Source organism: Macrosteles quadrilineatus, unplaced genomic scaffold (genome assembly GCF_028750875.1).
Source record: "Macrosteles quadrilineatus isolate MER2022 unplaced genomic scaffold, UCM_ALF_1.0 Scaffold_1__1_contigs__length_201487025, whole genome shotgun sequence".
NCBI classification, from domain to species: Eukaryota; Metazoa; Arthropoda; class Insecta; order Hemiptera; family Cicadellidae; genus Macrosteles; species Macrosteles quadrilineatus.
The window spans coordinates 40,003,631-40,016,926 of record NW_026542594.1 but is presented as its reverse complement, the minus strand read 5'-3'; the positions used below and the strand labels follow the sequence as shown (position 1 = coordinate 40,016,926).

At 34.1% G+C, this 13,296-nt stretch overlaps 1 protein-coding gene across 3 annotated transcripts in view; it reads left to right on the top strand.

Annotated features, from left to right (window-relative positions):
- LOC128982799 (uncharacterized) overlaps positions 1-13,296 on the top strand; it is a 104,240-nt gene that overhangs the window by 29,059 nt on the left and 61,885 nt on the right. For all 3 annotated transcript variants that reach the window (XM_054401811.1, XM_054401810.1, XM_054401812.1), the window contains exons 3-4: positions 5,117-5,158; positions 7,970-8,037. In XM_054401811.1, coding sequence (XP_054257786.1) covers positions 5,117-5,158; positions 7,970-8,037 — 110 coding nt within the window. The remainder of the gene's footprint in view (positions 1-5,116; positions 5,159-7,969; positions 8,038-13,296) is intronic.

Sequence of the window (13,296 nt, the reverse complement as noted above, 5' to 3'; positions counted from 1 at the left end):
TTTGGAGCAACAACTGGCTATTATAGGAGCCGAGATGTCTTCATACGTAAACAGTAATAAACGTAAACATAAAATGGCAAACCTACGATAACATTTATATTTTATGACACCAAGATCTTTCAAATCGGTTCACCATTGGGGCTACAAACAGCAGGCCTAAGAACTAAACCCGTAAGAACATTTGCGCGCGCCAGACGGGTAGAGCGCAGCCCTAAGCATGAGAAAACAGGTTATAATTTAAACAAATATTTTGTTGTAATACAACGTTATGTATATTTAACTATAGAATTTATCTTTTACCTCAGCAAATTGAAGCAATTTATTGTAAATCCCAATATGACAAATATTAAGACATTATGAGATGAAAAGGTCTTTCTTTAACAAATGTTAAATCATAAACATAATAATATAAACATATAATTTAAAACATACAAAATAAAATTTGGATACTTAAATAAAATGACCTATGTTTTATATGAATTTTATGGAGGAACAAAAATTGTACTAATTTTATACAATAAAAATTCTTAGACAAGCCTAACAGTGTTTGATGGAACCATTTTTATTTTGATATTATTCAGCTGAAATAAAAGGATTCAAAATTGCTCAAATAAATATAAAACATTTACGCAATAAGATTTGATTGCAATTTTAATTTATATGAATATGTTAAGCTATTAGTTATATTTTTACTTAGTAATAATTAATTAAACTGTCTCAACAGTTACTTTTTACGATGTTTTGCGTGTTTTCGGCAATCAGTAGTAAAAAAATTAAAAAAATAAATATCATGTTGAGGGTAATGAAATTGTTCGAAATTTAATGGCGAATCCGAATATAACATTCTTTTTGCTAACAAAAAAACAATAAACGAGCAAATGAGATAATCCCGACATGATGTCACCTTAACCCTGCCCCCTAGCAGGGTTAAGTTGAAGTCCAAAACCATTGTTATTTACGCCCGAGATTATCCAGTTTGCGCTAGACCATGACTCGTGAACCCGACATTTGGCCCGGGGTTTTCTCTAATTGAACCCGTGAAGCCGACTTTTTGCGCTCGGGTTTATCCCTGTCATAATTGGGTGAAGTTTAATTGGCTATAACTGGATTTTGCGCTCGAACTAAGGATAACCCGTGACTGGTGAACCGCCTCTAAGTCTGTGTTGAACTGGTTTTATATTGTTTTAAAATCTAGTGTTGTGGGGATGGGCATGTTGTTCTTCCATGAATGTGTCAAAATCACTTTTAACCATTAAAGCTAGTTTAAAGATATAAGAACTATACAAGGTAAGAATTTTAAACTGAATGAAAAACTCTTTCTTTACTGTGAGTAATTCGAGACACTTTCGCTAAGACTCTAACTGCTCTTTTTTGGAGGATACAAATTTGTTCGGCATGACTAGAAGAACCCCATACCGTTAAACCGTAATTCATAATGGAAGAAAAATAAGCGTGGTATACTGCTAATTGTGTGTCTAAATTTGTAGTATGTCGAAAAAAAATTAATTTGTATAATAAATTTGCTGTCTTGCGGTCACTAATATTTCAAGGGAAGGAAGGTATGATGTGAAGATTTTCTTTCTACTGACTTTTTACAACCTAAACAGATAGTCTTAAAACTGGATATTTTTTATAGTTTAGAGGTTCCAAACAAATTTTTAAATTAAATTATGTAGGCTACGTATATTGATTTAGTTTTTGCATGACTTTCCCCCTAGGAGCCTATTTCTGTGCATTTGAATTAGCTTATCCCTACTTAAATGTCAATTTTTTTGTTCTATTAATTGTTGTGTACACTTTGTCAAAAATGAATCACCAATTGAGTTAAGGCCTGTATATTGCGTGGTAAAGATTAAACGCGGGCGTCTACCAAAAACACTTCAGAATAATTTTAAAAAAGAAAATCAACACCCATTATTTTTAGGTTTGTTAAAGATTTATGTTTGAGCAACTAGGTAAAACAAAAGTGCCTGTTAAAAGTTACTACAACTGCTTATTTGGTGTTAGTTATAAAGGAAATGCGACCTTTCTTCATTTTTCACTTCTTCTTTTTCTATTTAATGTTTTTGATTGTGTTGGTTAAAAAAAAAACAATTGTTTACCATTTTACATGAGAGAGAATTATATAAATTTTGCTTACAAAACAAAGTAACTACAATATTATTATTTTAAGAAGTTACACAAGTTAAAAATACTCCAAAACATTTTCCCACGAGCAAAGCTAGGTCCCCAGGTACTTTATACTTAAGCCATTAATAATTTACTAAAAAAACACACTTTATTACCCTCCCTGTAGCAGCAAACATAGGTACTCGTTAAACCTAATGTTATTTAAATAGATTTGATTTCAAATCAATTCAGGCAAATCAAAACTCACTTAGTCTGCAGGTAGGTGTTTAAAATAACAGCTGATAGAGAACTTTTATCACTTAAGCAACCAAAGAAAACTCAAATCACACACAGGCAGATGTACAATGTGATAATTGTTTAGTTGAATACTGTAAGGTATGGTAATGCTGCCTTGCTATATTTGTATCAATTATGTATTTAAAACTCAATTAACCCTCAAGCGGGCGCTTGAGGAGTTTTTCTCCGCACTTGTAGTTTTTGTTAACATAAATGGGGGTTGGCAGTCGTGTCCGGCTCTACACTTCACGCACCTCATCCTGGGAATGCCCCTAAGATATTTTTACCCCCGAATTCCTCTTCATTTTGCTGTCAGCTGCAATTCAGTGACGCGGTGTCAGTTTGCTGCAGTTTGAGGTTTACTCCGCGTGTACCCTATCACGTAAGTCCTTAGCGCAGAGTTTATTTCCTCATGCGCTATAGTCAAATTGTGTGTATATTTTATACATAAAAAATTATAAACATGTTTAAATGTATTATTTCATCTATTATTATTATCAAATATATTTCGTTTGCGTGTATATGTTTTGTCCAATAAGTGCATTATTGCGGAACGAAACTCTGCACGCCTCTCGTAACATACCTTTATACTAGAAAATTGCTCAATATGATTATTTGAAATATTACTCATATAAAGTAAAACAAATAATGTTATTAACAAAGAAATTAGGTTTCTGATTAGGTTATTCAACATTTACATATATTTCGATATAACAACAAGTAAAATGAGTTTAATTTATGCTATTTAGTGTTGCGGAAAAAACTCTGCATGCGCCCGCTCCCGTTTTACTGGTTAAGTGCCTCCTCGAGGGTAAAACTACTTGTAAATGTTCATATACGTACTCAGAAATCATTCAAACTATTTTTCCTACAGTCACTCGACAAAGTAGGCTTCCTTGCACTGTTTCTAGTCAGAAAGCTGCTAATTGCTGCATATTTATACTTTGTCATACGGTTTATACTTTGGCGCACATCAGGATTACAACCAAACAACACAAAACAGTGTTGTTTTATTATGCACGTAATCTGTGTACTCTTGTAATTAGGTTGGCAACACTTGAATATAATAATACTATGATCAGCTGAATGACTATTATAACTACGATTTAACCTGTCATTTCGTGTTTATAGTTTATATTATATTTTCATTCAACGCTTGCTTTAAACATAGCCTGAAGTGTAGTATTTGAAAGATGAATTATAAGTGAGCCTAACATGTTTAAAAATAATGAACTCGGTGAACGTGATTGTGAATACAATGGTAGAGCAGAAATAGCAGGAACTGAAAACATGTTTCATTAAACCTGTTACCTGAAAAATCAAGAATGAAGTATGAACGATCATACAAACTGTTTTCCTCTTGGCACGTAAGTAAGAAAGTTACAAAACTGTCAGAAAATGTTTTATTGGTATATTTTAAAAGAACAATCTACTTGTTTATTATGTGTTTATACTGATTATTACTGTTTATACCTGTACCTACTCTTGAAAATAAGTAACACTTAAAGATACTACGACTACAATCAGCTGGTGCAGTATTTCCCATTCCGTTCATGGCTTGGGTTTAACCTAACCTAAAAACGTGTTGTATAGCGTTTGAATGATTAATTATTTATATGCTTTATAGTGACTGTAGGAAAAATATAATGTGTAACACGAGTGCAAAAGGCCTTTGCTGCACTCGAGATTCATTCGTAAACATTGCTCTTGTGTGCAGCAAAGTGCCACTTTGCTCACTGGTTACACAAATAACTATTTTAGGTCTGGGGAGCAACAAAAGAAATTTTTATACCAAAAACTCAAACTCAATAATATGACGACAACAATTTTTTTACATCGTATACGTAGAAAGAGACTTTGAAAAAACGTTTACGCTTACACTAGAGATCTTTGAGGAAAATTTGTTTATACCTGTTATGTAATCTAAACTCATTTATTAAACGGTTTGATGTGTTTAGAGTCTCGATTCATAAAAGCTATAATGGAAGATTTGAATGGAAGTAGTTTTTAAAGTGAATGTATTAAAATTTGCCTATCATTACCAGTAGCCTATTTATTTATATTACATTTTGTTGCATGCTGCCTCTTCCTGCATAGAGCAAAAACGTAAGATTTTTTAATTTGCCTCTACTATAGTAAGCTTAATATTCTTTAAATCTCTTTCTTTAAAAATAAGACCATCATGCATTAAACATTACCGTATTTTTTTCTGAAAACTCATGTTACAAAATAGTGCATTGTTGACTTTTTACAACTATGTTTACATTGATGTTCATGATTCATTTTCATATCGTTTAACATTTTCTTAACTTTTTAATGTGCAATAATTGTAATTTAAGATTCATCAACTGTTCACTGTACCCTAGTTTAAAATGTTACCATATTCAACCAGCAATGAGTGAATTGCATGGCTCTCTTTAATTTGTTTACTTGAAAGCAGGACTTTATTTCCCATTGCACGAGCTTGCGGCACAACATTGTTTGGCAAAATATTGGGACGCCCACAATAATGACAAAAAGTATAGATATAAAAGTAAAGTATAGAAGAGGAGTGTGCACGGTCAAAATACCAAGCAAGCACTAAAAACCTAACTGTTGGGCAATCCACTGACAAAGCAGTTTTGTTATATTTAATTTCATGTACAAATTAGTAACTCTTGTGATGATAGCTAAAGCTGGTTATAAACATTGTGCTGTTTGACTTTTTCAGCGGAAACTGTGCCAAAGCCTACAGGACCTCAGTTGGTTGTTGGTGAGTAGTGGAATGCCAAAACATCTGCATTTGGTTTAATTTTGTAATGTAATTCTTATATGAGGACTAATAAAAAAAAAAACATTTTAAGATTGTATCATTTCCCAATATGATTAAACATGGCATCTCACGTTTTGTGAGGTCTTATTCCCAATTATATTTTTTGTTGTCTTCAACATAAAAGTTTCAAGTAAAAAGTAAAAGGTACCTGTGCTTTGGTATAAAAAGTTTCCATTCTGCATTTGCAACTGGTATTTCTTTAAAACCTAATTAATTTTACTCAAATTGTACACTATTTGCAAAGTTTTTTGTTAACTTAGGTCTAATGGTTCTAACTTCTTGCTATGCTTTTCTGTGTTTTACAAGATAAAAATGTAGGCTAGTATGTTTTAAAGCAATTAAACATAACTTTATCTACAATTTGGAGAATTTTTGTGTTTGTTGCAAATTTCTTACGAATATTATCCAAAGTCATAGTCAAATCGGCCGATTGATCACACTTTTATGGTTTGTGATATAGTTTCTCTTTTAACGTTAATACTGTGAGGAAATTGTATCATTTCCCCCCCTTTTAGCGAATTTCCCATATAGGGAATAAGCTATTACCGTAGTACTCATGGTAAGACCTGGACGCGGGACCGATTTTTTTTTTTTTTTTTCGAGGTCCCTAGAGACCAAAAACACCATCCGTTCAAATTCATATATATATATATATATTTAATATTTATATATTTATATATTTATATATTTATATATATATATATCCGTTAGCACGATAACTCGAGCAAAAATGATCCGATTTTGATGAAATTCGGTACAAACGTGTAAACCTACGTTTATTCGAACGAGTTCGCGATCCAGCATGATCGGACCATGGGAACGGGGTTTTATGGGGTAAAAATAGGTTTTTCACATTTTTGACCCAAAAAACATAAAATTTAACAATTTCTTTCCAAACCATTTTGTAGAGCTTAAAAAAACAAATAATTTAGTATATTGAAGCGTTATTATGCGCCTAATGGTTACGGAGAAAATTCCAAAAAATTGTAAATTTAAAATTCCCATGTTATTCTTATGGAGAATAAGTAAACTGTTGTAGTTTGCTTGTTTATGAACATATTTTGATCAAATTTGAAAAATGTTTTTATTTCTTACTAACTATTAACATAAAAAAAAAACAGTTTTACCTCCCTGATGCAGCAAACCTAAGTACTTGTTAAACTAATTCTATTTAAATCGGGAATAAATGTTATATTTTTAAGTAGACATTTCAGTGTAAATCAAATGGAAATTCGCTTAGTCTCCAGGTTTGCTGCAGCGGGGGTATTTTTACTAACATTGTTATTTTAAAAATCACAGATTATTGAATATGAATCATAAAACCAAATGATTTTATCAATCTCATGTTTGGGGGGGGGGGGGGGCAGGCTGGTCTAGTGGTAGAGAGTGCCCTGAGGTCCTTGATTCAAATCCCGCCAAATCACCAATGGATTTTATCTAAAGCTATGGTTCCATAGACTGCGGAACTTCCGCTGTGCGGTGCGTAATTTTCCGCTGCGGAAAATTACGTAGCGTAAATCTGGAGGGGTGGTTCCCCTGACTGCGGAAATAACGTTGCGGAAATTCAGTTCTGTCCAAACTAGCGAGGAGTATGGAACACAAATATAATACCATAAATACCATAAAATAATATTAGGTAATATTCAGACTTAATTATTTTTAATTGTGGTTACTTTTATTGTCAACTGATGTTAGACCTAGTTCTTAAAAATCGGGGGAGCGAGCTGGCGTAGTGGTTAGAGCGCAGGACTTCAGTCCCTGAGTTCCCGGGTTCGATCCCCGCCAAGTCACCAATGGATTTTATCTAAGTGATAATGCCGCAACCCCTAGGTCTAGCTTGAAGTAATGTGAAAAACAATCCCAGGCTCGTGCCTAGCGTCCTTAGGACAAAAAAAAGTTCTTAAAAATCACCTTATTAATTTTTTTATGAGGATGGTGATAGTAAACATTAATAAAATTACAATTTGAACTTAAATTGTAGTTTCATTGATACACGAATAAAAAATACAAGCCCCGAAAAGAATAAGGTTATTGAAATAATATTAGGAAACTAAATTATCACAATAACTTATAGGATAGTTCACAATAATTAATTGATGGCTCGCACTGCCACTGCTCTCAGACCAGTATGATTTGTCTGCCATGTGGAACCGAAAATTCGGGATGCGGAAACTTACGTCAGTGGAACCGCACACATGGGAACTCCATTAAACCAGTGTCGTTTTAATTCCGCAGCGGAAAAAACCGCATTCTGTGGAACCATAGCTTAAAGTGATAATTCCGCAACCCCTAGGTCTAGCCTGAAGTAATGTGAAAAACAATCCCAGTCTCGTGCCTAGCGTCTTTTTGTGTAATTGGAGGATAAGTTATAACCATTATAGTTACAATAAAATATTATTACAGTTAAGAATGTTGACACATTTAATGCAGTAATAAATATAATCTTTGTCAAACAAATTTAACCAAGCGATCCTTTCAATTCTGTATCACATTTAGAAAATATCAAGCATCATGATGTTAGTACATTAACACTAGCCTAATTAGGAAAACATTTTTCATCCAAACTAATTGGACTTGTGCCAGATGTACTGGTGAGTGTTGATGATTTTCGTTTGACCTGTAGGATGTAGCCAATGACCTTTCCTACTTTTTATGACCATGCAGTACCAATATTCCTTGGCTTTATACTGTCATAGAACAAATTGTACTTGTCAATCTTTTGATCTAATTACGTATATTTGTTGGTTTTAGTTGCTATTCACAATGCTGTTCCTTTCATTGGGTTTGGATTTTTGGACAACTTCCTGATGATCATTTGTGTGAGTTGTTTTTAATTAACTTTTGTTTACTTCCATAGGGATTTACTTAAATTGTGGTTGGAAGCATTTTAAGTAAATAAGTAATTAAAGAAGTGTTTTAAACTTTAACATTTTTCTTATCCATTACCTAAGTATTTAATTATATCCTATTTTGTTTAATGTAGTGTAAGTAGAATCATAGCCGCCATCTAATACAAGGCCGCAGCGAGACAAAACTGGCTTCACCGCTGTCCAGTCAAACCGAAACATCTGTTGCAATAATTTATAATGGACAGTATAGGAAATATGTATGTTTACACTTTTGTTATTTCTGTTATTACCATGGCAATAGGCATGACGTTGTGATGTTGCCACACACAAACACCGCAGCCTTGTAGACATTTTATTCATTTTTTTCGTTCGCTGCGCTCACTTGCCTTCAGGTTAGCTCGTTCGCTACGCTAACTCGCCTCCAGGTTGAAGTTCGTTCGCTACGCTCACTCACCTTTTGGTTGCAAATTAGCTGTTCTCATAAATTAAAAAAAAATATAGTGCTGCACCCTGTTGGTAAACCTATTAACTTTTTAATGCTATTGAACATCACAGAATCAAATTGTTTAGCTGCACCAGCTGTTAAGATTCTTTAATTCCATTTAAATATGAGTACTCATAAGGTTTACATGGGAAACTCAAGAGCCACTGGGGCAGAGCCCTATTGACGGATCTGCATCAAACTTCACACAAACCATCCTTGAATAATGCTTAATAATGCCTAAAAGTTTCATTACAATCTGTCGAGCGGTTTCGGAGTCCATAAAGGACAAACATACAAACAAACATACATTGGATTTTATATATATAGATTACTCGTTTCATGTTGATTAGAGCTGTTATTTTAATGTAAAAACATGTAAAAGTTTAATTAATGGAATAAAAAGTATAGTGAGTGGTGCGGATTTGAACCAGGGACCCGCCACATGAGAAGCGAAAACTCTCCCTTTGAACTACGCCCAGCCATAGCGCCAATGCCATGTTTTACTATACTTGAAAACCTACTTCTCCATTGCTTGTAATGGCGTTTCAATTTTTTGTTACATCAATAAACGTTTAGGCTTATTATTCATGGTTTGTAGACTCAAAATAAAAATATCACCGAATGGTTTCTTATGCATTCGAATATTTGAAATCATAGGTTAGGGTACGGTACTTGAAAACGTTCCAAACAAAATGTCCTTAGACGATTTAATTACATTCAAAATTTGAGCCTTCTTTTCTTTACTCATAGCAAGCTTAATTTTATATGTCAGAATAAAACAAAAACTATACAAATCACAGCGAATGCGGCAGCAACAGATCAATTTCCACCCAACTGTTACTGTTGAGCGCCTCAACAAGGCCTACAACCGGCTACTACTACAATGACCGTGATTGTTTGCGGTGACGCCGCGTCGGCGCGTCGGCGGGCTCATTGATGAACATAAATAATAGCGTTTTGATAAATAATATGTGATTGTTTTACTTATGTGTCTATATAGTTATTAATTAAAACAAAACACTGCGTTTCTACAACTATTTACTTTTTGTATCAAATTAAAACAAAATTAAAACGCTTTATGAAGCGTCAGAAAACCCGTGATTGAGGTTAGAAATTTGTTTTGAGAGTTCACCTTGTAAAGTTGGTCACGTGACTAGTAGTTTCGGTCATGTGACTAGTAAAATTCACTAGTATTTACTAGCGGTGTTTGGTATAATAAGAAGAATATATGTACTTAGAATGAAATTAATCAGTCTTAATTGGGCTAATTTTTAAAGTGCTAAACAATGTTGAATTACTGTCACAGACCTTAGTGAAGCTGACGAGATGTTTACTATTCTCTCAAATTCTGAGTGCTTGTTTATTGCACTTTGAGACAAGAGTTTAAGTTTAGCAATCTGCTGCTCGTTTAAAGCAGTCACATCCTGAATTTCTTTCAATGCATTGATTTGTTTATTTATTGATTCAAGGCTAGCTTGAATAAGCTCACTCTGTTTGGTGAAGGAAGAAAACCTCATGTTGAAAGAAAATTAAACATAAGAAATATTCAGCATTAAACAAATCTGCAGTAATGATAAGACAATAAAATATTATTTTACTTTCCTCAATTTAATCAAATTCTCAAATGCACAAGTTAGGCCTATAGTCTATGCTTAGGCTATGGGTAGCACAGACAAAAGCAACACTGCATAGGTAGTATAACTTAATGGTGTGCAATCAAATGCATTATTAATAAGAGATGCTTTCTTAGCAAAATAGGTTAACTATTTATACCAATAATCCAAACTATTTTGTGGCTTAAATAGTTTAAGAAATATTTCCAAGTATATGTGCAGTATAACTTACTTGTCGTAATAATCTATCATCAGAAAAATATTCACATATTTCTCATATTAATATCCAGTGCACATTAAATAATTGAAAATAATATCAATTATATTATTTGTTTACTTATTAACTGTGAACCATGCCCTCGTGCCTGCACCCAGACTAACGAAATGGAAGCGTGATCCATGCGCAGGCCCGAGGAGCGGCTCACAAAACTTTACTTAACAAAATGAGAACCATGGATGGAGGCTCAAGAACAACACGCCATTTGAGAGAAACGAGCTGTAATAAACCATTTAAAAACACAACAACAATAATTAACAACAATACATGAAACTCTCAATTAAACTTTAAAATAAATTTAGCTACCAGTCTGGCCTACCAACTTACAGTTATTTCTTTTAATCATCAAAATATGCTAACTTTAAAATAAGACAATTACTATCCTTTACCTTTCAAGAAATTAAAAAAGAATTAACAAATTACAACAATAATATATATAATGACTCTTTTAATAAACATCTGAATAGTTAACAATTATCTAGGGGCCCCAAAAATAAATACTGTAGAAAAAAATTTTAAAAATTGGATGATTAGGCAAAAACTGTTGAATAAAATTTTAAACAAATAACAAATAGAATGCTGTGCTTATAAATAGTCAACAAATATTACAATCTCCAAGTCCATTAGGCAACAGCAATAATAAATAACAAATAGGCGGTAACTTGCGGTAACAGTCCTCAAGTGTGTGACACCGGAGGGCCATGAAGCTGGGCGGACAGCACCGGAGGGGAGAAGAAGCAGGGCGGAGAGGGGGCCATTACCCAGCGCCAGCCTAGTCGAAACATTCCTCTCCGCCAAGGCTGAAGTTGGTCAATCATTTTCCTCCTCACGGGCCCTGAGTAACAAAACCCAGAAAACACAATAGTAACAGTTCCAATCCAAAGTTCCTACACTTTTCACTGCCACACTTAAACCGCTTTTCACTGAGTTCCAAAAGTTTCACTAATTAGGCCTATCATAACATTTTTCAAAAGATAATAAATTTTCAAGGTTTGTCTCTCTTTAACAGCTCTTTAGAAATATAAAACATTTTAAACAGTAACAATAATTTAAACAAAACAACTAACAGGTAAAACAGTACAAGATCGGTAACATTAAATAATTGCGGTAAAAATGCCAGCAGGCCAGATGGGTATGTGGCATTGATAAATTTCACCAATAGAGAGGAAAAATGTAAATTGCCTGGTCCAAAGTGGCCAGAAGAACAAGTTAACCATAAACAATGACACTAAAACACAGAAAAAATAATAATTAATTTAGGCCTAACGCTACAACTCATGTATTCTTGTTAATTTATCCAAAAGTTGTGGTCCGAATTTGTTTGGAATGGTCTTAAAAGCTGGGGGAAATGTTCCAGCAACTTTCCAGACCATTGCAAACCATAACTCAAAGGCTGAAACCAGTGGCCTTCCAGGTTACCCAGTTAAGACCTGAATGGAGAATTGCCAAACTAAAAACTACTGTATCTTTCTTAAAACTTGATTAAAATGACTCAAACTTTCTGGGGAGCTTAAAGAGCAGTTAAATCAACTTAATTTAACTAGTTTGGCAAGAACAAAGCAAAATAAAAGACTTTAACAGTACTTGACTGGGTAACACAAACTGAACATTTTACAAGACAAAACAACACTAAAAATTTTACGGGACACAAAACAAAAGACTACCAGAAGTAGTAGCCTAAGACATTTACATTTAATGAGTGAAATTGTAGGCCTAGGCATACCACAAACAGTCAGAAGGACAAAAACTGACTTGGCAGTTTCTCCCAAATAGCGGCCTTCCAACAAACATTTCTCAGTCAAATTCTAGGCCTAGCATCTCGGGGAAAGCCCTGAATTCTACCAAACAACAGAGAAAAGGGAAACTAACTACCAAAAAACTTCCACGACCCTTCAACTAGGTTCCAAACCTAGTGCAACATGTGACCTAACCTAATTTTCAGAAAAATTTGCAAAACTCACCCAAAAGGCAAAAATAAAGGATAAAAACAAAACTATTGTCACTTCTATTAGAACTGTACAGACTGATTAATTTAAAAAGTAAAAAGGTAAAAATTGCGGGATGTTGAAAAGATGATGCGGATATACGATAGAAAATATGGTGATAATTCAGCGGCGGACGACAGTGGACTGAGTCGTTTGGAAGGATATCAGCGTTGAGGGCAAAGGCCGCATACCTTCGTTATCGCGTAGAGCGGCTGAATAGCGCAAAATTACTTGGGCTAGGTTTTGTTTAAACGTAAAAATATAAATAAGAAATTGTTTGATTTTAAAATCATGAAACTTAAAATATCCAACAAGCGGTATAAAAACGTTTATGAAACACAAATTAGTAGGGCAGGTAAATACGGGACTAGTAATTACTAGACTAGTATTTTTATGAAACAGGGCCCTGGAGACAGATTAAATCTATTTTTTGTACTTGGTAAAAATATCAGTTTTTACAGAAAACAGTATTATGCTTACTTACACGCTACTTTCACACTGTGGAATTTTGTATTCTTTCTCATTCCACATCGGCAATAATCCTGTACTTTGCTAATTGAGGGAAACGGAAGCCTGGCGAGCTCTGGCCCTAATCCGGGGTCGAACCCTTTTACGCTTCATTAGGCTTCAGTTCGCACACCAACTAGCTTTCCCCCCAAGAATACCTCTCTCCCCAAAAAGTACCTAACCCGTGGGTAAGAGAAGAGGATGACTTTGGTGCCCCGGTGGGGGGAGGGGTGCAAAGGGCAATGGCTTTGGGGAGGAAACACTTCCGTTACTGAGAGGGCAACTGATGGGATAGTGACCTTCCTAGAATTGAATTCTTATTGTTGAGATATTAAGTTAAACAAAATGTATTGCAGCCAATTC